The sequence below is a fragment of the Acipenser ruthenus genome, chromosome 22 (assembly GCF_902713425.1).
Source record: "Acipenser ruthenus chromosome 22, fAciRut3.2 maternal haplotype, whole genome shotgun sequence".
Classification (NCBI taxonomy): Eukaryota; Metazoa; Chordata; class Actinopteri; order Acipenseriformes; family Acipenseridae; genus Acipenser; species Acipenser ruthenus.
The window spans coordinates 3,690,240-3,717,127 of NC_081210.1; the positions used below are offsets into that span (position 1 = coordinate 3,690,240).

General features: G+C 37.1%; 1 protein-coding gene across 41 annotated transcripts in view; it reads right to left on the bottom strand.

The window, feature by feature from the left end:
* The window catches only part of LOC117431445 (RNA binding protein fox-1 homolog 1), a 603,925-nt gene that overhangs the window by 55,001 nt on the left and 522,036 nt on the right, over positions 1 to 26,888 (bottom strand). The window contains exon 1 of one of the 41 annotated variants that reach the window (XM_058995833.1): positions 2,110 to 2,255. The exons of 38 other annotated variants lie outside the window; for them this stretch is intronic. In XM_058995833.1, the coding sequence (XP_058851816.1) occupies positions 2,110 to 2,142 (33 nt within the window). In that variant the 5' untranslated portion in view covers positions 2,143 to 2,255. Of the gene's footprint in view, positions 1 to 2,109; positions 2,256 to 26,888 lie in introns of those variants that run through there. 2 more of the 41 variants (XM_058995832.1, XM_034052350.2) reach the window with 2 other exon arrangements.

The window sequence follows — 26,888 nt, forward strand, 5'->3', positions numbered from 1 at the left end:
TAGCAAAGTTTAAAGCTGAAATCCAAGACACTTTTTAATTATTTCAAATTTAATAGTCAGGACAGGGCATGTTATTACAATCCACAGTTGTAAGACCACAAACGTACTTGATTCAAATGGCAGTAAACTTGTACAAACACATTTATGCCATTAAGGTTTTTTTTTTAAATGCACTAGGTTCTATTTCGCGTAGTACCGGTATTACTTTTTTTAAAAGATCATTTCTTATTAAATTAACAAAATCTCTTGCTGTTTGTTTATTTATTTATAAAATGCTGTCGCATTCAACATGCATCTGCAGTGTATTAGTATGGATTTAAAAATTCAGATGCGGTTTAATGTTTCTAATACAGTTTAATGCTACAGTAGATTAAATTTAAAGCACTGCTAATCTACAGTAATGAAAACAAAACGAATTATATCCTTAATAAAATTCAATGACAACAAGATGACACATAAAAGTGTGCTGAAGTTGCTGGTCTTATTCAGCAACTTGGACTGTCATCAGAAAGGGAAACTCCCAAGAAATCCTGAAAACCACAACAATCTGGCAGACCAGACTTAGAGGAAATTGCTAAGCAAGATTGTAAGTGTAGCTCTTATTTTCTTTCTTCTTTTCTTTTGTCTGTTTTTTCTGCATCTGCTCTCTAACAGGCAAATGAATGGCATGACAAGAACTTAGAAGTCAAGACACATTTTAAAATCCACTACAAATACAATGTTTTAAGATGAATTAAAAACCATTTACGCACACAGACTGCAGGAGAAAGCGCTGTATATTGCTGGGGTAAATGGAGCCTTGTAAAAGTTCCCTGCTGCTTTTCCTGAGTTCTTAAACAGATGTTATACAGAGCGTGCTGTTTCTCATTAACACCATCAACACTGGCACTGGCCTTCATTAATAATCCTAAGCAAGCACACTTTATGATAATTAACACTAATAATTAATTAAGAGTCTTGATCTCTTCCACGCTTTGTATTGTATGTAAATGTTTTTTCTTTCTTTTTCCCTTTGTTTTTTTTTTGGGGGGGGGGGGGGGGGGGGGAATCAGGACTAATTTATCAGAGCCGTGTGCACGCTGTGAAGTCCCAATGACCTGACTCTATAGGGACTGTTCTTCTGATGTCATTATATTCCTTAAGCTGGAAACTCTTATAAAATAGTTGTTGGCAAACGAGGGAAGAACAAAGGATGGCAGACAGTCAGGCTTTCCTAAATGGCTTGGCCTGAAATCTAATCAAAACCACATTTTGAACTCCAAAATATGCTTTACGTGGCAGTGTATAAAATCCACTAGTTTATTGCTTTCAGCTTTAAGGCAAGCTGGAAAAAAACCTCAAGAAAACATACCTGCATTCGATATAGGTCAGAGACGATGCAACACATTTGAGAGGCAAAACAATAAAAACAAGTTGTCACTAATGACGGCCAGGTTCATAAAAGCTCCTTCATCACTTAAGGCCCCTGAGCAGGTCTTTTTCATCTCAGTAACAGGGCAACATTGTTTGAAGACCGCTTTTAAAGATTTCCCTGACAGGCAATAAAGGCACAAAACACAAAATGGCTCTAATTAAAAAGCTTGTCAGTTAGTTAGGTTTTTGATGCCAAGAAGAATACAAAATAGAAAGAAAAAGATTAGTCTTTAAAAACTGTGAGCCTTTAGCATATGAAACAAACAACAAAAAAAATCTTATCTAATATTACAAGTCAACACCTTGGCATGTAAGATAAACCCTTGCAAAACGAATTAGCTGTTTGGTGAAACTATTTACAATGCATTTCTATACAAAAAGGATGTAGCTACATTACAAACCCCCTTGTCATCACAAGAAGTTATAGCATGAGTAAAAACAACAGAAAAACCTGCAGAACGTTACAGCTGCAGCCGTGCCTGAACCCCCAAAAAAGAACACTAAGAATTACAGTAGAGAGTGAGAGAGCGCGCTAAAAAACAGCTGCTAATAATTCAGCATGAAAGGGTTGTACAAGGGGCTCCCTCTTTCTCAGTGGCTTAGACAAGGCTTTCCCTTCACCACCTGGCTGCTGAGACAGAAAACAAAATAAAAGAAAACATGCTTCGTAAGCAAAATAACAGGGAAAGATAATACCTGCTGCACCATCTTGCTCCCTTTTTCCTCCATAAACTTAGCAGCTGCTCTGGTCCCAGCCCCTGCAGCATCTGCCCAAAGCAAGCATCAATTATGGATGAGGGCGTGTGTTCAGTGTTGTGTGTAGAGTGAGTGTGGATAGCGAAGGGAAGGGGGAGGGGTGTTGAAGGAGGGGGAGCTAATGCAAACATTTACTGACCTCCCACTCTCTACATCTGACCGCCCCAAACCTAATCCAGATGGAACTCTGTTTTCTCACTTTTTTATTTCCCTCGCTTTCCTCAGTAGGTCTCGCCCCATTAATTACAGCAGGCCAGTCCCCTTTGTCTAGCTACCAGATACTACTGTATACTGAGCACCAGTGGCCCAGACATTTAGAATAATATGGTAATGACCCATCTTGGCCGCATCTTGCACTGTCAAAAGTAAGGGGTGTGTGTGTGGGGGGGGGGGGAGGAAACGATAGCCATTTGTTCTGTAAGATATACATGTTATATAAACTGACAGACTGCTTGTTATACACACACACACACACACACACACACACACACACACACACACAACTGGGAACGTGCTCATTCTATTTCCTAGCACCAGAGGAGTTGAAGCAAAAATTATGCCCAATACCAGTCCTCCAATGTTACTGTACTGTTTACAGAGAACAGTGGTAGTAATCCAGATCAGTATATGGAAGACATTCTGCTCAGTGCATTACAAATCCTACATGAATAAGTTTATTTGAAAAACTAGTCCAGTTTGGGGTCAGCCCACCGCTATGGACCTACAGATACTAACATTTGAAACTTACAACAAAAAAACAACCTAACTTGAAAACTGAAAACTGTGTAGTGCATACATAATTCATAAAATAACCAACAAACGTTTAGATCTAATCTGATTGCTACTACCAACAGATGAGATCAATACATCTATGAATGTGCTGAATAAAGTGATGCATCTTTTAGTGTGTATCTGAAACTTTAACATATGTGTTGTTACTACCAGCACGCGATGGTAATTGTTATTCCTTTTTTTAACTTTAATTCTCCTCCTCTCTCTCCCGTTCTCCACTCACCGAACACACCCAACCCCGAGTGAATGAAACATGCACCTATATATACTGTTGTGACGGGATTCAATTACCAATTAATTATTCACTTGAAACCCAGCACGTGAATTAGTTATGTGCAACCTCGTGCTCACATATTAAATACTTTAAATGCACGTGAAGTGATGTGCCATCCTCGTGCCTAAATACAATTTTAGATTTTAAATCACACGTGAAACACAGACCCGTTTATATCCCGTGTACCAATGCCTATACACCAACATTAACACACCACACTTAACATACAACACAGAAATGCACACAGGGGCGGGGCACATTGCCATAAAATGTAATAAATGTTTTTTTGGGGGAAATCAGAATATATTGGCAGCACTCAGTTTGTCTGGGGTAGGTATAAAAGAAGGCTACTGCCATCACCCCTGTCTAGTGCTACAAAGACTAAATGGATAAGGGCGTCTGCTAAGAAATAATAATAATAATAATAATAATAATAATAATAATAATAATAATAATAATAATAATAATAATAATAAATGGTTTTGAATAGTAGGTCATGTACCAAACTGAATCCAAATCTCACCCTTTTGAGATGTTAAATAACAATCCCTCACACAGATGCATACAATACATTCATGACAGATTTTTTTAGACCATGCTGTACACAAAATTGAAAAACATTGAAAAAGCCTAAATAAACTTGAAATGACAAGGGTTTGCTCCAGATGGACTGGCTTCTCTTAACTTCCCCACAGATGCAAGGGTGAAATGTCACAGCCTTCCTGGCCAACAGCTGCAGAAAATCATCAGGCTGGGATTTCTCTCAGCAGGTGTCTACCAGATGAACCAACAATAAACAGTATTTAAAGTGGCACTTTGTTGCAATAAAACTGGGCAGATGTATTAACATGTACCTATATAGTTTGTTTACCTGTGGACTCCTTTTTATAATCATATAATTGTCAATTCTAACAAGCTTTCAGTACTGGTTAAAAGGTAAACCAAATCTTAAACTGACAATGAGCACGTGTACTTTATTTTCAGTTTATCAGCAGCAGGTTAAAAAGGTTCAGTGCAACCTTTAAAAAAAACTCTTGGGATGTGAAGCGCTGCCAGTAAGAACTTACTTACGCTTACTTAACAGGTGAGTCCTGCTGATGGGCTGCACAGCTCCTCACCTTGTCTCCATCCCATTACCATATTAGCCTGCATTAGCAGGGAGTTCTCATCTGGTAATACAGAGCACCTCTGCCTGGAGGTATTAGCGTGTGATGCAAATGAAGATGTAAAGTGGAATCAGTTCATCAATCACAATCACATGGGGACACTGTGCAAAGCAAGCGGATTAGCGCTCTGGCCTCGCAACGGTCTCCCTCCTGTCACAGCGTTTCTTTAATGAAACAATTTAAAAATCTTGCTTACATGGCTTCTAGCAAAGTAGGGGCTGAACAGCCATTTGCCGTACAATACAACCCCCCACCCCTCCCCTTCCCTTCCACCCACGAGTGAGCAAGCATACCTTTTCCTTCAGACAGCACAAGCTAAAGTTACACCACAATGCAGGTCGAGCTACAGCTTTGCCTGCATTACCTTAATTAGCAAAATTGCCCCCTAATGGTAATCTACAAACTACAGGTATAGCACTCAGACAGAATGCTTCAATTTGCGGCTTTGAGTAGTGCTTTCTACAACAACAATTACTTTGCTTGTTTATCCAAATGACAGCTATGATCTTAGGTAAAACAAAATGGCAGCAAACAGATCTGCACTGTGGCTTGCTGGATGCAAAGCTGTGCCAAAGCAGTTTAATTAGAATTAAGTGCTGATCTGGATTACGCTGTATACTGTAACAGACACCGATCCTGTAAAGTCAAGTCTAATACAAGAGAAAAGTCTCATCGTAGGATCACACAACAATGCAGATATGTAATCATATCTTTGTATATATCTATTTCAGTTACTTTTAACCCCCTCCAAAGAAACTATTAAAGCCACTTTCCAAATCCAAGAAAAGAGCTGTAGACAAATACGACATATTTATCGTGATTGTAGTCCCTTATTCGAGTCCTAGTCCCATCCCCAATTTGCAGGAGAGGCACTGACAAGAGGGGCAGGGGTTTAAACTGTTGTTGAGTCAAACCCATCTATGATAGCTGTTCCCACAAACGGCAAAGACATCAGTTCTGGGACCACGACTGCATGAAACAAAAACAAGTTCATTAGGAGTGCAGGGCATCTGCAGATCAACAGCCACTCTTTCAGTTCAAGTGGAACAAACCTGCTTTATGTTCATGTTATACTGCACTGAAGGGCTAAGCATACAGCTCTCTCTGTGTACGCCCTGCTAATTCTGATCTTGCAGTGTATTTTCTTTCCAACTGATGCTTTATTACCCAAGTAAAACCAGCCAGCCTCCTAAACTTCACAGCACCACTCATTACTGAAAGAGTCGTAAAGCAAGGTCATTTGTAAGTCATTGTTTTGGTCTAATTTCTAAACTGTGGGCTGAGGTTTAGTCCCAGGAGCGGGCCAATAAAATGAATACAAGCCCCCCGTGCACTGCACTTGCATGTAGCCGCTGCCATTTTAATAAGGTGAGAGCAATTCGCCGGACCCTGACTGACAGATCGGCAGCAGCACTGTCCCTGCCATAAGGAGACGGCCTGGAAACTGTCAGACTCAGTGCGTTGGTTTTATCATGTGGGATTCAGTCAGGCAGGCAGGCTGGAGTGGAATAAACAGAATGCTGTAGAGATCCCGAGGCAAAAGTTGGGATAGACCAGTTTAGTGAACCAAAAAAACACATTTTAAATTTAAAAAAATAAAAAAATAATAACCCAACAGCAAAACATATTTTTCAGAGGAAGGAAATTAAAAAAAAACAAAAAAACAATGCGTTTCCTTTTCATATGCTTTTATTTTTAGATTTTATGCAAGCAAGGACTACTGGGTTTGTTGGTAATGCTTCATTTTAAGAGGCACCAATTACGCATGAAGCACTACTAGCACTTAAAAAAACAGCCTTTGGAAGCCCAACTTGAGGGATTTAGCTGTTACAAACAGAGCAAAGACCATAAGTAGAATAGGTGCCTGTGTGCAATACACTAAAATAATAAAGTGCTGATGACTTATTTAATTAGCTTTTCTAACTCTGTTTACAGTTTCATAACAGGACCTTCAGAAAATGTTTATTGAGCTGACAGGGGATTGTGATTGATGGTGGTTTTTTGTGTGGTGCTAATTAGCCATTATGAATTAGGACAACTAATTAAGAAATTGTTGAACTTACTTCACAATTCTGTTTTTTTTTATTATGTCTCTGTAGCTTTTACCAGTCAGGTTGAGTGATTGATGTAGTGACAAATCATGACAACACTTACGTTAACCACTGTGGTAACCTGTTGTACATCTATTTGTATCTCAGTTCTCAACGCATACACTGAAATCTCGGAGCGCAGAAATTATTCTAAAAACAGATCACTGATGCTCTCTTAAAGAGTAACTGTACAGGTATTCTATATCACAGTTATCTTAACCGATGTATCCTTCTTCGTGTTTAGATTCACTTTTTATATCACTTTCAGCCATCACATCCTGGTGACTTTAAAACTCAGCGCCCCTGTAATGTGTTAATAGGACATTTATCACATATCCTCTGCCTGCCCTTGAAAACATGTCATTTACTCTAGCTGTACTGTCTGTACTATGTCTTACAAACAGCAGAATGGTTTAATATATATTGCAGGTTTTTTTTAAGGTCAGTGGCTTTAAGTGGAACCATTTTCTGCTTTGAAGCCGACCCCCTAAATTCCTTCCATCTCCCTTAAATAGTACCAGCTATATTTTATGGTCAGATCAATAGATAGCTGAACAGTCCAGATAATTCAATTCTTTGATCACAAACTGTGCGCTATTTATACTGCAAGTAAAAAAAAAAAAAAAAAAAAAGAGGACTGGAATTGTAAGCAGATGTTGTGGAATCTATGACCATGTCATGACAAATGTTATGAAGTGTGTTTAGGAAAAAAGCATAACCAGGTATATTGATTGCAGGAGCAACCAAACATGTAAACTAGGAACAGAACAAACCCAACAGAGATGCACCTTCATCTATCGCAGAGCTGAGAGACACACTCACATCTCTGTTGGCTTCTTTAAAAAAAAAAAAAAAAAAAAAAAACATTGACGTATTGTAGTCTGTGAACATCGGGGATTTTGTTACACACGTAATAAGAAATATTACTTTTGTGTAATGTCTGCCATGTAGATTCCACCCTTCTTCCATTGCTGCCAGTAATTGGTCCTACACTTCGTTAGTAATCTAATATAAGTTTGCATGGGTTTACATGTGCAGTTCTAAATAACTGAACTCTAAATGCTGGTTACCACTAGCAACTGAGAGGCCTGGTTAAAACCAGACTGAGAGAGGGAATATGCTCCCCGAAATAATCTAATCCTTAAGAATTAAGGGGGCCTCAGTTTCACAGTTTTGATAGGATTGTTTTTGCTGCTATATGTTAAATGAACAGGTACCAAAGCAGCGTTACTGAAAACTAGTATACACGGCATGACATTGCTGGCAGAGGCAGGTTAACTGTGATCAGGAAACCATCCACGCTTTCACCAAACTGCTGTCATTGTAATCTAACTGCAAAAACACATCAGACTTGTGGGACATCTTGGAAAATAAATAATTTTTTTTTGTAAAGCCTAGTACAACAAAAAAACAAACAAACAAACAATGAAATTAAAAACATGTCACAGTTCAGATACGGTGCAGCATAGTAAATCACAGTTTAACTATGACATAGTCATGGTACACCTTCATAAAGCAAGTCCTGTAATATAAAAATACCTCTGTTTACAACTGTAAGCTGAGCATGATCCAATTTCATAAGGAGCAATAAATTATCAAGGATGACCCACCTGTTATAAATACAGCACGATCAAAGGCAGCTCCATGCTTGATCCGATCACTATCTCTAACCTCTTTTTCGCTTTCACCTCCAACTCCAACCGTTTTTATCTGACCCCTTTACTGTTAGATTAAGGATCGGACATTACCATTCATTTTAAATTACATGTATGACTTTGACAGATCTTTGTTGTCCAGATCATGATTTGTTAATATTTTCAAAATAAAATAAATAAATAAGGTCTACTGTTCAGCCAAAATTAATTAATCGTCTTGAGTACTGACATCATCCATCTGTATGACTAACTGTAAGGACATGATGCCTTGGGTGTGCCACTGTCGTGTTTGAAGAAGCAGTACATCTTGATTGATAGAATGATCCCTATTTAGAATTTCTTTCCTACACTTCCTTGTGTCTTTGTTGGAGTTATCCCCAAACGGGCATGTGCTGATTGTGGGCTTATGGTTTAAATCCCATTGGATATGCTCAGTGGCAGCTCAGTGAAAATGAGAAGCGTGAAATGGGTCTAAAATGAAATGTATGTTATATATAACCCTGGGGGTTTGCTTGGAGGTTATCTGGGATTTCAGCTATCTGGTCCAGCATCACTCCCTAGATGTTTTCTCTAAACTGCTGTAAACCGCCAAGCCCATTTTAAGCGGTCCTCAGGGGTTCTGGTGGCAGATCATTTCCCAAGTTATAAAATAGTATTGTGAGAACTGTCCCTGGCTCCCTTTTCACTGATTTGCCAAGGTGTTATCAAGTGACACTCTCTGTTGTAGAACCCAGTTTAGTCATCAGTTCCCCTTGTATTCCCTTGTTCATGTTTTGCCTATGGGTGAAACAGGGAAATTGAAACGGACCCTAAAATAACAGGGGGATGTGGAACCAGCCGTCCTAATAAGGATTCCTATGAGTCAATGAACTTCAAGCCTGGAAGCATGTATCGTATTTTTTTCTGTACATTTATACTGTGCAGGGTAAATGTACATGGATTTCAAAAGTAATTAGTATGGTTACAGTAAGTTACCTTCTTTCTTTATGTGCAGTTCTCCCCAGCTGGTTGTCAGTAGTTTTAAGGAATTTTCCATATAAATTTGATATATTATGCATTATTATTATTCTTTGTGTCTGTACAGATATACTATAGCAGGTATATGAGTCAATGTTTTAGATTAGTGCAGGAGCTCATTTTAAAGGCAGTCTATGAAGGCATCCTAGCAATGGGAGAATGGGACTTTTGTAGACAGTTGGCTTTTATTGCCCATTTGTATGGGAGTAAAACACAGCCAATCACTTTTAGACTAGCATTCTTTATATTGAGATGGACTGTACCCTCCATTTAACTAGCCACTAGAACACAATGGTGCTTAATTAAAACATACGACTAACTGTGCTTCACCTGCAGAATGAATACAAAATAATAATAATTGGGATACGAAAAACTATACTGGTCGTAACATTAAAAGTTACAGGATAATCAAACCTAAACAAAAAACTACAGGACAAAAATAAACTGAAATACTTACCTCATAAAATGTAGCGCTACAGTATTTCACTCCAGTGCAATTACACTAGGTTAATTACCACACTGTTTGCTTTTTACTTTGTCAGCATCAAAAATAGTGCTTTGGCTTATTTTACTTGCATAAAGTAACAAAACAGAATTGGATTCGGCAATGACGTGTCCTTTTAATTGCTGGATATATGAACTGTAGAGCTCTTTGGATTCGTTAACCCTGGCTCAGTTGTTAATGCTGAATCCCTTTAGGAGTCTCCATTGCCTTCAATCTGAATGTCTCAGAGCCTTTAGCTAAACTAGGCAATTACATCAGCCCAGACTTCGCCTATGGTATGGGAAGGGCCAGCAAATTCTGCCTGGGTCTCATTCATGGTTAAATTCACCCAGGCTTACACAGCACACTTACATATAATTAGAGTACAAGCCTGGTTCCTGGTATGATTTATTTTTATGTATTATACTTAAAAGAAAAACAATTTTTTATCATAAAATAGCAGCAAACGCATTATTAACCATATTACATCTTTATGACTAATTACTATAATAATATTTAACAGATATATGGGGTGCCATTAAACCCACATTAGATATAAAAGATCCCCACTGTTGAAATTACTTTTTTCCTAATTCGTATAAATGCTTCAGACTGTGAATTTGGAGGAAACTGTTTTAAGGGAAACACTGCTAAAAGTCTGATGTGTCTTCCAGGATGAAGTACCTTCAAAACAGAGCAGACACCAACAGAGACACCTCAGAAATAAATGGCCTCTAATATCCTCTGGCATCAAACCTCTTAGAATCTGACGCAGAGAAGCTGGCACATGAGTAGCATGCAAGCAGCAGACAAACTTGGATACTAGCATCTCATAAATATTTGGGATGCGCAGAGCACTAGGCCGTTCTCAGTTCCGCTTAGGCTGTAGTATAATAGGACAATAGGCTTTCAGCTCTTCAGCAAAGTGCTCAGTGTTTACCCTGCAGTTGATCCGAGCACATCAGCAAAGTGATACATCAATAAACCATACGCACTGAAATGACTGCATTCGCACACACTGTCTGTGCTGTTTTTTTTTTTTTGCTCTAATTGTCAAAGTGCTCTCTCAGTCTCAGCCAGTGGATTTTGAGAAAATGTTAAAAGTGAGGCACGCCAGCTCTTAAGCCTATCTAAATAGAAGCCAAACATGCTTTGATGAAGTCATTGCACATGCATTTAATAATGAACATCCTACAAATCAACTTTCTGATCTATAAAGAGGGCTCTGGACTCTTGACAGGAGGGTCGTGGGTTCAATCCCAGATAGGGGACACTGCTGCTGTTCCCTTGAGCAAGGTACTTTACCTAGATTGCTCCAGTAAAAACCCAACTGTATAAATGGGTAATTGTATGTAAAAATAATCTGATATCTTGTAACAATTATAAGTCGCCCTGGATAAGGGCGTCTGCTAAGAAATAAATAATAATAATAATAATAATAATAATAATAATAATAACAAAAAGTTAATCTGAGAGAGCATAGGATATGTCATAGAGATTTTCTGCTTTTTAAAGTAGATATTACTTATTTGTCTCCCTATGTAAGCCTTTTGTTACATGTTACAGAACCAATGTCTGTCCATGTTATGATGTTAACCCAAGCATTACTAAGTGCTCTACTGTTTCCAAGGCAACTTCATTCCATTAACCAATCACAGCTGTGGTAATGATCTTCATGGCATCAGTTTTAAAGTCTCAGAGTCAATAAAAATGGTTCTTATAACCCGTAAGTGGGCAAGTTTAATCTAATGTAGATCCAAGTAGCACTATTACAGGTGGACCATTATTTAGATGCCCTTTGATTGAACTTGCAACATTCTACAGTCTGCACTTTCTACAGTGCCTGCTTGCTACCAAGCATGCAAGCAAATTATCCACTGTAGCTTGGGCAGCAAAACAGAAATTATTAAATGCCATTGTGAAATTATTAAATGCTGGGTATTTTTTTTTATATATATATTTTTTTGTACATCTATAGAGATGACATTATTATCATGGACTTCTACAGGTACAGTTACAACTTACTCTCTTATGTAAAACACAACTAATAAAAACAAAGGGTCACTACACCTTTAGAGCAAGTTAGATTATTATTTTTTCTACAATGTGAACTTATAACATTACAAAGTATGGTTTTCCCCAAGCCCGACAACAACATGACATTTCATCCTTGGTGTTATTTATATACATATTTACTGCTGCCATCTGCTTGCAGCTCAACTCAGATCAGTGGCAGGCACACATACACGCTATCAGGAATAAAGTACACTTCTCCCTGTTTCATTACGGCCTGACATTTCAGTACAAATATATCTGCCGACTATTCCTCAGCTTTTCCAATTGCTTTCTGACCACTGCTGAATTATATTGCGTTCAATAATAGAATACAGTGCTTTTCTTTAACCCTCTGCAGTAGAACAGGCTGCTTTTATTCTAACCCAGGTGGTACAGATCGCTGCTGGCACATGTAACAATTACAGAACAGCTTCTTTCGCTTAAATGAACCCCTGCAAACCCCAGAGTTATATTAGATTAGGGAATTGGGAAATTAGTAAAATGGCCGGCCAGTGGCCTCAGTTGAGTTCTGGGAAATAAGTATTCAGCACATCCTGCATAATACAACGCTGTATTATTGGGGATGGTGATATAGTAATGTGTGCGGCTCATAATTGAACTGTCAAGAGCAGGTTTCCAATGAGCTAAACTCAATACGAACCAGTACTTCAATCTTCAAAAGGTGCCCCTGTTACTCAGACATTATAGTTCATAGTTCATTAGTTTTTTGTTTTTTTTTGTAAAGAAAAGCAGTAAGACACTATGTAAAAAAACGTTTTATTCACCCACACCAAGGAAGGACTTTAGTTAAAGTTAATATCTTGTAGTCAATTCTCAACGTAACTGTTACAGACATTGATATGTGGCAGATGGACAGGCATTCTATAAAAGTTATGTACCCGAGTTGCGTTAAAAGTGATTTAACAGCATGCAATGTAGATGGGGAGGGGGCCTGTGTTAAACCACAACGCTATACAACACCCCCGACCTTACACAGTGTCATGAATTGGGAGAAAAAGAAAAAGAAGGCATTAAAAAGTTTTATCACTGGGGCCGAGGGATCCACTAAGCAGGGGTCAGGAAACATAAAAGGATTACAATTTACAGTTTGGCGCAAAGCCGATCTTTAGCACAGCACTCACTGCAGTGGAGCAGAAGCTGCCCTTGCACCAGGCCAAGCTGAAAACCTACAAACAAGAATTGCCATATTGGGATAGCTCACGTTCAGTGAAGTCACCTCATGGTGTAGTCCTGGAGAAGAAATATGGCCCTGATTAATTCGGCTAGCAACAAGTATTTTGAGAAAATATAAATTAAAAAACATAGCAATACCATATGCATAGCAGTACTGATTTTAGTTCCTTAAATAAACATCAATGACATGCTAATGCTGTAAAGAAAATCAAAGATGAATAATGCTTCATGCATAGCATGGATTTTAACTACAAAGTTAATTGTGTGTTGCTGCAACAATCACATTCAAGTCTTATGGCTCCTTGTTGAAAAAAAAAAACAAAAAAAAAACACTTTATAGCTGTTACCTGTCAATGGAACTGGTGCATGCTCCCGATTTAAATTGCTGTCAAACACATGGCAAAGCAAATGCATCCAGAGTTCATAACCACAGGAGGGAAACAGAAAACACTTTGGGAGCTTCGGATTAGCCAACCTGGGAATAACAAGCTCCTTAAACGCTTCATGTAGAAACAAGACTCTCAGTCTGTAAAGATCAGCCACGACCACAAAGAGTTGCTGTGTGATGTTCTTTCTTTTTTTCTTTGTTCTTCTCCTTGTTCTCACACTGAAATCATCTGGATCACTTAATACAATAGTAATGAGTCAGGATTCCATTACATGCTATTACACAGCATCATTTTGAGTAGTAAAAATTGACCAAAAAAAGTTTCTCTCTACCACCGGCTTTCTAATGAAAACCAGCACAAATCCCACCAAAAATTTAGAAGAATTCTTGCCTCATCTGTTTAGGCCTGAAGCTAGTTGCAGGGACAACTCATTAGGGACAGGCTCATTAAAACCAGCCCTGGAGCGAAAGCAGTTTGAGAGGGAGATCGCTCCATTTTTTCCTTCTTTTTTAATACACGCTCACCTTGCCATTTGAGAGCATCACACTTCCCCAACATAAAACTCTAATGATTTTTTACAGTGAGCAAGGTTCATTTTTCAAGCCAACATTGTCAATACACAAGCCCTAAACAGACAGCTCCATGCTTCTGCCAAAGTTGATATTATTTCCTTAAATTTACATTCCTATTAGCAATGCTCAAAACCGCTCAGGATACTTAAATCAATTTGGTTTTGGATGTTAGCTTGGTTATTTTTAATGGTTTGTTTAAAATAAACACTTTTTTTTTTTTCTTCAGCAAACCAAAGACCAAATAGTCATGAAAGTTGGGAGACTTAAAGAAAACGCAAGAACTGATACAATCATAAAGCTCATAGCTGACAGACAATACCTTTTTTTCACTTTTTTTTTATACTTTAATTGAAACATAAATGCTTGTTGGTAGAGAAAGGAAAATTAATTAGTCCATATCAAGATACACGCTAAACTCCCTCCATTATAGCATTATAAGACTGTTATAATATTATACCTTTGCCTTTCAACTATAGTAAATCCTTTTGATATCCTTTCTTAATTATGCACCTTGTAATGCTATGCAAAACGCCTGGTTCCCAAGGACAATAAAGTGTTGTATAAGTATGGGGATTAATTCTTTAATTATAACATGGAATGATTAGAAACAGCATTCACTCCAAGGCTAAAATGCGCTCATTACAGCCGATTTTCTGATTTCCCTCTGTAAAAATGAACGTCACATGAGTGCAGAGCTCGCTCGGGCGCCAGCGAATCTACAGGTTGGGCGAAGCAGAGGTCTGGCGATTCTACCTTTATGGAGAGTGCTGCTCGGTGCTGCTCATGAACTTTACAGTTTTTAATTCGTTGTATAATTGAATACTAAAATCAGTGAAGCACAATCTTCCTGCATTATTTAGAAGTATAAATACTCCGGTAAACATAAATAAAAATTATAAAATAATATTTTATCCTGGTTATTATAATTATGACAGTAAAATAATGCTAAACTTAATTTGTGGAGTACTGTACATGACATTACTCACATGGCATTGCTGAACTGTTACTAAACTGTTTCATATTTTGTATTGTTATTGTAAATGCCAGCAATAAGCTAAATTGGTCTTTTCAAAACACTTATTTGAAGGCTGAACTACTGTGTTAGTGGAAGACTGTAAATGTGATTCTCACAGCTGTGCTGGACATTTGGTTTTCTGAACTGTTGCAATATAATTCTTGAGTTTTCCTGCTTATTTTAATGCCAGCAACATTATGACAGGTGTGAAGTGTCTTCAGGTGCTTTACTCAGTATCTACAAAGCTTATTAGAAATCCAGGGTTTTTTTCACCCATAAATACAATTACAGGTCTTCAGATCCTTTGTATCTTTAAGAACACATTAGGTCTATAACCTCCAGTCCCCTAAGCATAGTCTGTAAAAGTCACACCATAGCCAAAAGCTCTGTTCTTTTACAGAATTACGTAATGTGCTTGCCCACTCATAGATTGCATCACACACACACACCTCGCAGCACTGAGACCTGAAACACAAAAAGCAACATTAAAATAATAGACTGAATATCAGTATTCAAACCAGGCCCCTGTAGCTAGTTTAAAGACTATGAGGTAGAGGAATCTTACGTGGGCAGAAAAAATAAGTTTAAGACAGTCAGATACTGTACAGCACAGTATATACCAACACAATGGAACCCATCTGCAAAGACTACACATGGTCAGGACCTTCTAGCTGCAGGCAGAAGTAGATGCTTTAGTGCATGCTTTAGAGTGGAATGTATGAAAGTACTGGGATTATAATTAATTCCATTTTGGAAGATATTTTAAGAAGATGTCAGCTCCGGGGTTTAACATGGATAAGTGTTGCTGCCTTGATCACAAATCTAATTGTAATTACTAACAAGCTACTACGGTATGTAACTGCATTGGTAGTAATGGAGTACAGCATATCAATATTTTCTATGTTTCTGTGAATTGCTAGAAGGATCTAATTCAGAGCAGGACTGAATTGTTATCAGGTTCATACACACCAGAGATTAAAGATTTAATTCTGCTGCAATGCCCCCTCAACCCTCTCCTATAAGTAACAAAACAAAGCAGGTGCTTCTTCCTGGCCCCCCTCGTGCAAAGCTTGGGTTTGTATTTGATAGCCCCTGGAATGCATCAAGAGGCTGAGTGGGAATTCACACAAGCAGAGATCCCTGGGACTCTGACAGGGTATCACACAGTTCGACGAGCTGCTTGACGCTGTTTAAAGTCTAATCTAGGCCTTGGCCCATCAAGGCTGTGCCTATTGAATTATTGACAGTCTCTCGCTGTGGTGTGAGGGGATTGAGTTCTTCTGCCTGCGCTCAATAAAGATGAAATGGAAACCCTCTCACAAGCTTACTTTAGCATGTTAAAAGAGGTTTAATGGGTTGGCTTGAAAATTCAGCAACAGAATTCATTATTATTATTATTATTATTTATTTCTTAGCAGACGCCCTTATCCAGGGTGACTTACAATCGTAAGCAAATACATTTCAAAGATTGATCAAATTCTCTGTGGCGGAACCAAAGTAATATTCAGCAAGCCTTGGCCTTTTGAAGATTCTAAAAAATGACTTTATAAATTTCTAAGCTAATGCTGATAACTATGGCACCTTTAAAAATTTAGCATGTGGTATATTCTAAAATGCAACAATAATGGGGAAACTCCATCATCCTTAATGTCCAATAAAATGGCCAAATAGTTTAATGTAACTGCTTAGCATCAGTTATAAATATATATAGATATCACAGTAAGCAGATCTAAACTTTTCTCCCTCTTTTGTTATTATCGTTCTGCTTTATTCAAATTTATACCTGCCAAGATGTACTTATATATTAATAGCTGATGTCAGACTTGAAACCTGCAGCGAATCTCATGGAAGGACTATAATTTAAATACAATAAAGCTCCCCCATCAACTGTCACATTGACATGCACAAATGTATTCTATAAAGACAATTAAAGTAGATCCTAAGCGCTTTACAGAGAGCACACTTTTTAAAGTATGTAACAGGCTGCTTGTGGCTTTTAAGTAATTTGTCTAATACGACGCTTTTGTCTTTTCATCTTTGTCACTTTAAATGCAGAGTCCTACCAAAGCAAAAAAACACTGGCTTTGCGCCACGTCTAAATTTGAGAGGGACCGTCTTAGTTGCTTCAAGCACTAGAAGTAAATTAAAGTGGCTTTTTGGAGCTGAGAGTAGCAGCAGTAATCTCCTGACAGATATTATAGAAGGCTGCCTCTCTTTGATGCTTTTTTTTTTTTTTTTAATAACAAAAGTCATTCTTGTGTTACAGATAGTTGGCATCCTTTCTTTTCTCAAAACAATGAATCTCAATTAGGATTTGTTCCCATATTTTAACTCACATTTTCGTGTTACATTAGAAAGAGCCACAACATAGACTAGTACATGCCACCCCTCCAAAATATTGTATTATTGCCAGTGTATAGCATATTTAAAAGTCCAATCCAGATTGTATACTTCTAAACAGCATTGGCTTGAATAGACATCCCACCAATGCTTGCCACTGTTTGAGCTCATAGAATGTAGCAAATAGAGTGTGGGGCCACATTGGGTGGTTAAGAAAACACTGACGTGAAAGGGGGCCATTCCTAAATGATGACCACCTCTCGATCCTTCACAATGGCCAATAGTGTCAACTCTTTTGTAACTATAGTATGAGATCTCTATCAAAGTCTATCAGATCTGCATGACAGCCCACTCTGAATGAACCTGCCTGGGAGATGTAATCTACTATTTCGTAGTATAGATAAGAGCTCAGTGTCTGGTAGAAAGATTGCTAAGGCAATCCAATTATTCCAAATTAATTTATATTTTCCCAAAGTATCCTTCAGCAGTGAGACAAGTGAAAACTAAAGACTTATTACAGGACTGCAAACAGTGAATGGATCGAACAGCAACTCCTTTAATGTATTCCCATAGTAACTCTGGCTACAGCACAGATGGATTTACTGCTGGAAAAGAACATCAGCACAGAAAGAAGATGCTTTCAATGTGCGTAAATCACTTATTATTTTGTATCGTTCTCTTTATTTAAAAAAAACAAAAAAAACATAAATCAAAACATGTCACAGCATGTCACTGAAGTCACTGTCCTAATAACTCACAGGACAGTATTCATCAAAGCACCAGGTTTAAATTCAAATAAACTCCTTCAGCACAGCTGAGATAATGTTTTATCTGGTAATGCAATAGGAATTGTAGTTGAGACACATGTAGGAGACATCACTAGACTGATTTTCCTTGTGAATTCACAGAACTACTGTACATCAGAAATGTATTATTTCGACTATGTTAATTAATAGAGCTTTCAACAGGTATCCTGATTATTAACATTGTTTCACATATTCTTCAAGCCAGTTCTTCCCATAGAGAAATATGTATTGAGATCATGCAGCCAGAACATTTAATTTAGAGAAAAAACATGTTTAGGTCACTGCTGGGTTATATTAAAATCAATGTAAAAAAAAAAAAATAGAGAGGATGATTCCACAGGTTGTTAGCAGGGATGGCTCTTAAATCAGACCTTCCCTACTGACAAAACTGACATCACCATGCAGCAACCCATTAATGTGGCTTAACGACCCAAGACTCAATCAACAGTTATGACTCCAGGACTACACAAAGCTACTTTAAGGGTGGCTTCTGTCTATGTGATTGTAAACACCTGCAATGTCTCATAAAAGCCTCTATAACCTAAACAGCAGAGGAGCTAAATATTGCCACCTTTTATCCTTTATAATTATCTTTCTATATGATTTACTGATCACCGTAATATAATATAATTAATATCACTAAACAAAATAATTATAATAAAGGTCCATACAGGCTTGTATATTGTTCGGATAATGCAGTTTAAATCCTTACAATTAGATTATTTTGCTGCAATAGATAACATTTGACAAAGAGTTAATGCCCCGGTGCATGCCTCACTTTGTCTCTGTGTTTTAATTTTTAAATAATGTCTCATTTCAAAGTGACAAAGATTGGAAGGAAAAAAAGCTTTAGTCTCATATGGCTGCATCACCCGTTAGAGCTCTTGTAAAAAGAGTAATCTGGTGGGGTGCCAAGTCTTTAACCTGTAAATCACGAAAACACTAATTAGACTGCTTAAAAATCATTGGTTCAGCCATATAGAGGATTAGACACACATACACATATACAGCATACAACAAAAATGAAATCCCATATCCTGTTGATTTTCTGCTCAAGAGAAATACTTCAGTATCTTGTACCGTGCCTGCTGCAGTATGTGCAGTGAGACTACTTACATTGCTCAGATTTTATTTTATAGTGCAAACCGCAGACTTGTCTTTGGGATCTTTTTGTTCGTTAACAGTCGGCCACATATGGTAGGAGGTGTTGCTTTAATAGAAAAACCGTCTGGCCCCACTAACCCCCTGTCTAACATGCCATTACAGAAGAAGTAAAAAGCTGCAGGCAACACCCCCCTAATCACCTGCTGCTAGCTGCTTCTATAGGCAAATTGCTAGTAAGGATTAAGTGGGGAGACTATCACAGGATCAGTGTCAGGCAGCAGAAAGACTCAATTTGTGAGCAATCAGGAAGCTGTAATCACATTCTAGAGAGCTTCAGTGCCTACTGGATATGGAATCTATACACCAGACATGTATGTATATATATATATATTAAAAGGCTGCAGATCCTGTTCAGTGCACTGGAAGTAAAATCATGAAATCTTTATATTTAATGGAATGTGGTTGTATGTGCCCCGGTAACAGTTTCCAAAGGAAAACAGTTATTTGCAGCTAATATGACATCCATGTAAGCAACTGAATATGAATTATGCAACGTTTTTACCGATGCAGCCATAAGGATAACTGGTAGGGTATACTATTTTAACCTGTGCACTTCAAATGCATCCATTTAAATAAAATATTAGCACTGCTCTTCAGGGAGTATTTGTTGTACTCAGGTTGTGGATCATCTTTGGCAAACAGGACAACAAAAATGAATGAGGTATGTACGCGGTGCATTCTTTGTTATTCAGGTTACTCAAATATTTATATTATGCTGTCCAGTCAAAGACAAAGCTGATCATATGTACCTGCCTCATACGGTATTAAATAGTGTTGTAATATTTAACTGCCTACCACTAGCTATCTACCGCAAAACAAACTTTTTTTCTTGCAAGCAGCTTTACACATCTTTTCATGTACTGCACACACAGCGCTACTTAACAGGGAAATAAACTAAACCCAGGGATAAGCCTGCATTAAACAAGATTGATTTCGCCTTGGCCTTCCATATGGTTTCTCGGGTATTAGTACCTCACAAAAAGCAATGCTATTCCTGCTATTAACATGTGAATCAAGCAGGGTTTTTTTGGTGCTAGTGAATCTGGTGCTACTGAAACATGAGTGAAGAGGGCACATGATGTATTGAACAGCAATGGTTTGTCATTTGTGCCAAACTGTAGTAGACTCATTTCCACTGGGTGTATGCTGAAACCACTAAACTGAGTTCACTTGTAACCTGAGTTGGAGTTGAACCCAGGACTCTAGAGGGGAAACGCCATGAAAGGCAAGTAAATAAAACCATTGTGTCAACCGGCACCAATCATAAATTTGTTTTTGTTTTTTTAAACCGAGCATCAACAACTCTAATACAATAATACAATTCTTGAGCAGTAATAACTTACTTGAACATTATTAAAAACCAACAACAAAACAAACAACTTACATTGATATTCTTTTAAAAACTCTAACCCAATTGTTTGGCAAAGTGAGATGTAAAAATACTTCCTGTCAAGAAGTGTTGGAGACAAAATGATACAAAGCTTTTTTGATAGCTTTACAATTTTCAACCACCTACATTTTGAGCAAATGAGCCAAAGCGGCTTATATCTAAGGCAGACATTCTGCTTAGGTCTGCAGTGTCTTGCATTTTGCTGTTCTTTCTGCAACATTTGTATGCATGTTTCAACTCCTACTTTAAATGTGTCACAGAAAATGCTCTATCAGTGTCAAAAGGCTGTGTTCTGATTCCCGGACTATTTCTAATGTGCAGAAACAAACAAAAAAAAAAAGGGAAAGGTCTGGCATTTATAAAAAACATTTATATTCACCTTGAAAAACAGTTGCATATGTATGTACGTAATACATTTCTCTATTTTTGTACATCACAAACATTTCAGTCCTTACTGTATATCTCCCATTTCAACTTTTGGATTTACAATTTATAATAACATGATTTGCATTAATTTCACCCTTTTTAAATAATCCATTCAATGCTCTGCATCAATGCCAAGCTGGCATGGCCTTTTTCTTCATCTAGTCAAACAGCTGCCTTATCTAACGTTTTTTACCTTGGTGTTTTAATCTACTTACAGATCTACTTCCACGACTCAGCTTTACCTAGAACTGTGAACTGACCCCCACTTTTCATATTTTACGATGATAGGCAAACATTTTCTAAAATAACTTACCCAGCATAAAAAAAATCAGAAGACATATTCAAACAATTCTGTTTTCAGTTTCATTAATTCAAAATACATTAACATTTTTTGGCACTAAAAGCAAACAAAGCATTGATAAAACAATATGAAAAAAATATATGATGAACAGAACCAAACAGTGTAAGCTAAAAGTACTGATGATTAATAGTAATAGATATGATATTTCGAGAAAACGGATACATGCAATATAACCGTTGATAATTCTAACTTTAAATATTATTGAGTCTTCAAAAACAACCAATAAAGATTAGGAGACTTGTTCTTTAATTTTCCTTATTTTGAACTCAATGGAGGGCATTTTCTTTAATTGGTAGCTATGAGGCACTGCAATTTAAAAGAATGAGTTGGGAAAGTAAAAATTAATTGACACAAGTCAGATGGATGAGTCATCTTTTTGCCATCACACTGTGTGAGAAAGACCCTTTGCATTATATATATATATATATATATATATATATATATATATATATATATATATATATATATATATATATGCATGCATGCATTGGACACTATTAATTCGGATGCAAATTTGTAGCCCTTTTTATAGCTTGCTGTGCTTTTGGATTTTGCACCCTTTCTTTGAAGAAATGCTTCCCTTTCCCATTGTTCAACCTATGCATATCCGACTTTGTGATATAGAAGTGTTCTTTATTAAATACAGCATGTTTAATAAAACATCTCAATTACTTTTGCTTCTACGAAATGAAACAATTATTTGAAAATGACTAATATTACTACGAACTAAGAAATGACTAAATTACTTTCAACTGGCTTGAAATTAACATATTTTTTTTGTTACGTCCTGTATATCAAGCACATAAATGAACATGCAATACTAAATTACTTAAACTCATCTACAAATTGCTGAAAGCTTTCCAATTACTGCATGCACTGAACATTTATTTGATTACTTCTTAATTTGACTGATTCTTTGAAGTAGTCTTTTTTTATAAGTACGACATCTTACTTTCTAATTCTACTATGATTCCCCTCCAATTGCATGCACACATCCATCAGAGACTCATTTTAAATTAAGGATGACAATGTACTTGACCACTACAAAGGCCTTATTATCCCCACACTCTTGGGGAGAGTCTTCATTTGACCCTATATTTCTAAAACATATTTCATTTATAATGAACAAGCCTCGTTGGACACTGACATGTGAGCATTTCCACCAGACATGCTTTCTCTAATATTCTGCTAGCACAGTAAAGTTAAATATTAATAACACAGAATTATTTCCTGTAACTATTATATTTGAGGAATTAATTGAAATCGTACTCACTGATTGGAACGACGTTAAAAATGAATAAAGGAATTGGAAAAAATAATAATAGTCTTACTAGTTTTAATGACATGTCTTTCATGTGCTGGAAATTAGATTCAGTTTGTAAGAGGTACACCCTGTGTATTTCCAACTAAAGGCCCCTTCCATGAACAACTGCTATTTGATTCTGCAAACCCCCCAACATGTTTATTATGACTTTAATGCATTATAGAATTACTTGACAGGAATACACATGTTCTGAAAGCAGACCTCATACACTAGCAAATATCTTTCAAATCTGTTATTTTTTATTTGGCTGACATCTGCTGAAAAACAGAGTCCTGTAGCTTATGAGAGCTGCAGCTGTATGGGAAAAGCACATCATCAGATGAAATCGCACATTAACTTACAACAGATGATTTGTATCTAAATAATCTTTAAAGCTCCATTTAAAATTTCTTCAGGTTCTGACAATTTCCATTCCCTTAATTTGCGCCCCAAGAAATGAATACATATAAAATGTGTTCAACATATTCCTACTGACTGTACAGCGGGCAAACACCCAACACCCAAAGATGCCAGAATTAGACTATAACGGAACATTTCACTCTTGACTATGAAGCATTGTTTTAATATTGTTTTACCAGCCATTTGGGGCTGTAAGGATTCACCAATAAAGTCTGTAGAATGAAATGGTTCAACAGCACCTATGAGTATTCACATGCAAAAGCACGATATAAAAAAGGCACAAGTTAGTCAAAAAGAAAGAATTTGATCCGATAAATAAATGTATAATACAGTCCAACTTTACTGTAAATATGTTTAAACCCTATGTGCCACACATTAATTCAAAATAAAATACAATACATACTGTATATTAGAACACAATAGTCTGAAAATCAGTGCTCGTAATAGTACAGTAGCTCCTAATGTTGAATTGATCAATTCTCAGCAAGTACATATTTTCCTCAGTTACTTGCCTATTAACAAAAAAAATAAAAAAAAACAACATGGTGACATTAATAACATTAATAATGTTTTGAAAATAGAAAAGAAATCTTTGCCTTTCAACCCCCAACCCCATCCCCCACACCCCTCCTGAAAGGCACTTCCTTTCAACTAAGTGGACACCTGACCCGGTCAACAAATCAGAATCCAGAGACACCAGAAGGAAACTTGATGGAGGAAGTTCATAATTCGAAAAAATGAAGAGACCAACGTACATACAGTCGCTAAGCAACAGAGCAAGACTTTTTTTTTTTAATGGCACCAATGTAAATATTATTATAATGAATACCGTAAGAGAGAATCAACAATATTCAAACATAATGAGCTATTGGCTTGAAAGAGATTGAGACAAAAAATTCACAGCTTGTGCAATTACCTATCATTAACTCCCATTTTCTAGCAATTTACACCCTCTCCATGCAATCAAGGGCTTTACAGGCCAATTTCCATTAGCTTGAATAAAAGAAACCTAGCATTTAACTGCAAAGCAACTATCTCCAGTTCGAAAGGATTAGCACACACTGAAACACATTCACACGTAACCATACAACATACCTCCTGCTTTGTAGGTCAACATTATCAGTGTTAACTGGAGAAACAGATTTAAGCATCTTTTGACAGAACATGATATTATTTTTTTTTACAATTTGCTTCAAGTTGCATGGTAGAATTTTGATTGTAATATATACCGACTCACCCCAGTGTGAAGCAAGCTCTTGCAAGGATGGATAGTCACCAGACGGTGTTAGCAGTGGCAAGAGATAGCTCCATGTAACAACAACAACAAAAACCCCCAAACTCAAAAGCTAAGCATCAGGGGTATGCACAGAGAGAGAGAGAGAGAGAGAGAGAAAGAGAGAGAGAGAAGGATGGGAAATTAATAATCCAGCAGGCAGGTTCTCTCAGTGTTATTAATCATGCTGCCTCTCAGACGCTGCGGGGGAGCTAAGATTTGCACATGGGAGGGGCGGGAAGCACACTCTATTGGCCAGCCCTGCTCATTTCTATACATTTACAGCCAATCCCTTTTTTGCCTCCAGGTACAAATATAGCTGCTGAGCAGTTTAAGTATAGGAGAGAGAGAGAGAGAGAGAGAGAGAGAGAGAGAGAGAGAGAGAGAGAGAGAGAGAGAGAGAGAGAGAGAGAGAGAACCCATGCAAGATGAAGAATTGAGCTTCCAGGCTCAGCAGTGCTCAGTCCGGTTAATGCACTATAAACTTTATTTGAGCCCACTTCTCATTTGATCCCCCTCGCGATGGGGTCAGTGAACAGCGAGCAATTCCACCCCAAATCACACCATAATCGAATTGCTGCCTATTTCCCGAACCTATAATGAAAAAGGCAACTGAAATAATGCAGGTGATGTGGGCCGGCTCCCCTCGCTGTCGTACATTATTACTGCCAATTCCTTGCCTCTATTTCCACTGTACTCTAACAATGAATATATTTCACAGCTCACTTGCTTTACTGTGTGGGTGGTATGCCAAAGACACCTACATGATATGAAAGAAAATCTAAAACAATAACCCCCCCCATTTTTTTTTTTTTTTGTTTGGCCACTGAGAGAGTCACCTTACAGAAAGCTGATGGAAAAGACAGTTTTGTCAAGCCTGATTAGTAAAATGAGAGGAAAAAATGCACCCAGTCAAGTCTTTAACTGCTGGGATTTCTATCAGAAGAGGTGTCCTATCCCCTTTGCTGCAGTTGCATTTGATAGTTATTTGGCTTTAAATGACTTAAAAACCTGCCGCCTATTAATGCTTTAATGAAATCTACACTACCACCACTGCTCTGAATCAGAAAGCTCCTTTTCCTGGGGATTGCTAAAAATAGAGGCAGTGTTATTAATATAACTAAGAAAATGGCTCCATATTTTCAATCTGCATTTATGCTCATTAAGGTAACAGATTGCTGGGGAAGGCAGGTATAGAACTTTATAACACTTTAATTATAATTGAAATTAGCTCAAGAGCATCCAGTAAATCATGCCCTGGTATTAATGAATATGTGCAATAAAGCATCCAGATTCATTTCTAAACAGCAGATTCAGTTACAAAGGGATATTTCAGAAAGAGAAAGGCTTATCAATTTAGGAGCTTTGTACATCATGTATTTTTTTAATTACATTTCAAAATGCACATATTAACACATGCCCCTGTAAGTACCACTGCAAACCAAACGTCATGGTAGCAATTTGATTTGTAATGATTGCAACATGACTTACTAGTAACCAATCAATTAAGAAAACACATATTTATTAGTCACACATATTATAGATACGACAAATTATAATCGTCTTTAAATAATATTATATGTTTGAGAGAAGGAAGGAGACATTTCAAATATCTGTCTCAAATATATTTTATTCTTGGTAAAGGCAAGCTGCAATTCTTTTATCCTCCTTTCTTTTTATTTTGTATTTTAACAGTTACTGCAAGCAACGCCTGCACAGAACTTAGGAGAAACAAAAATCAATATACATTTTTCTTTTTGTTTGAGGTGTAATGGAAGTCGCACACCAATTACTGCTATTCATCAAAAGAGCAAATGCTGCTAAACCTTGGCAACATAAAAAACACATTTTAATAAGTCTGTGGAAAAAAAACACAACCACCAACCAACCAAAGACGGCAAGCATACAAAAATACAAATAATAAATAATTCAATATTCCTGGGGCAAACTCTTGCTGAAGAAGGCCTTGGCTGATTCAAACATCTGATGTGACAAGAGATATCTCGGCTCAGACAATTCTGTCATTATTCCAGCCTCAGCTTTCACAAAGGCTGCTCCTGTCCCCTTGGTTTTCAGTTACAGTACCCAGAAACCCACAACTCTTAATTAGTTCGATGATCTTCATTAAACACCAGGCTTTACCTTGCAAAATTATTGATTGATTGATTGATTTATCTATTAGTCACATGTCATATTCCACTTCTGCCCTACTGCTTTATGTTAAGCAGACAGAATGGTTTAGTGCATGTTTTAAAGATGTCATTAATACCATATAAATACAATATTATACAATAAGACTGTAGTATAGCATTCGTAAGAAAAAAAAATAGCAGCAAAGTGATGCATATCTGTTTTCCAGCATTAGATTTTTTTAATTTTTTTATTTGCTAATTATGAGGGATATGCAGTATATTTAGAGTAAAACATATCAAATTAATTGAACATTTTAGAGTTTCCTACTAATATTCTTGTAGTTCCTTATTTGATGCCTAACATGATTAAATGATGGCATTGTATGCAACGGCTCTGCTTG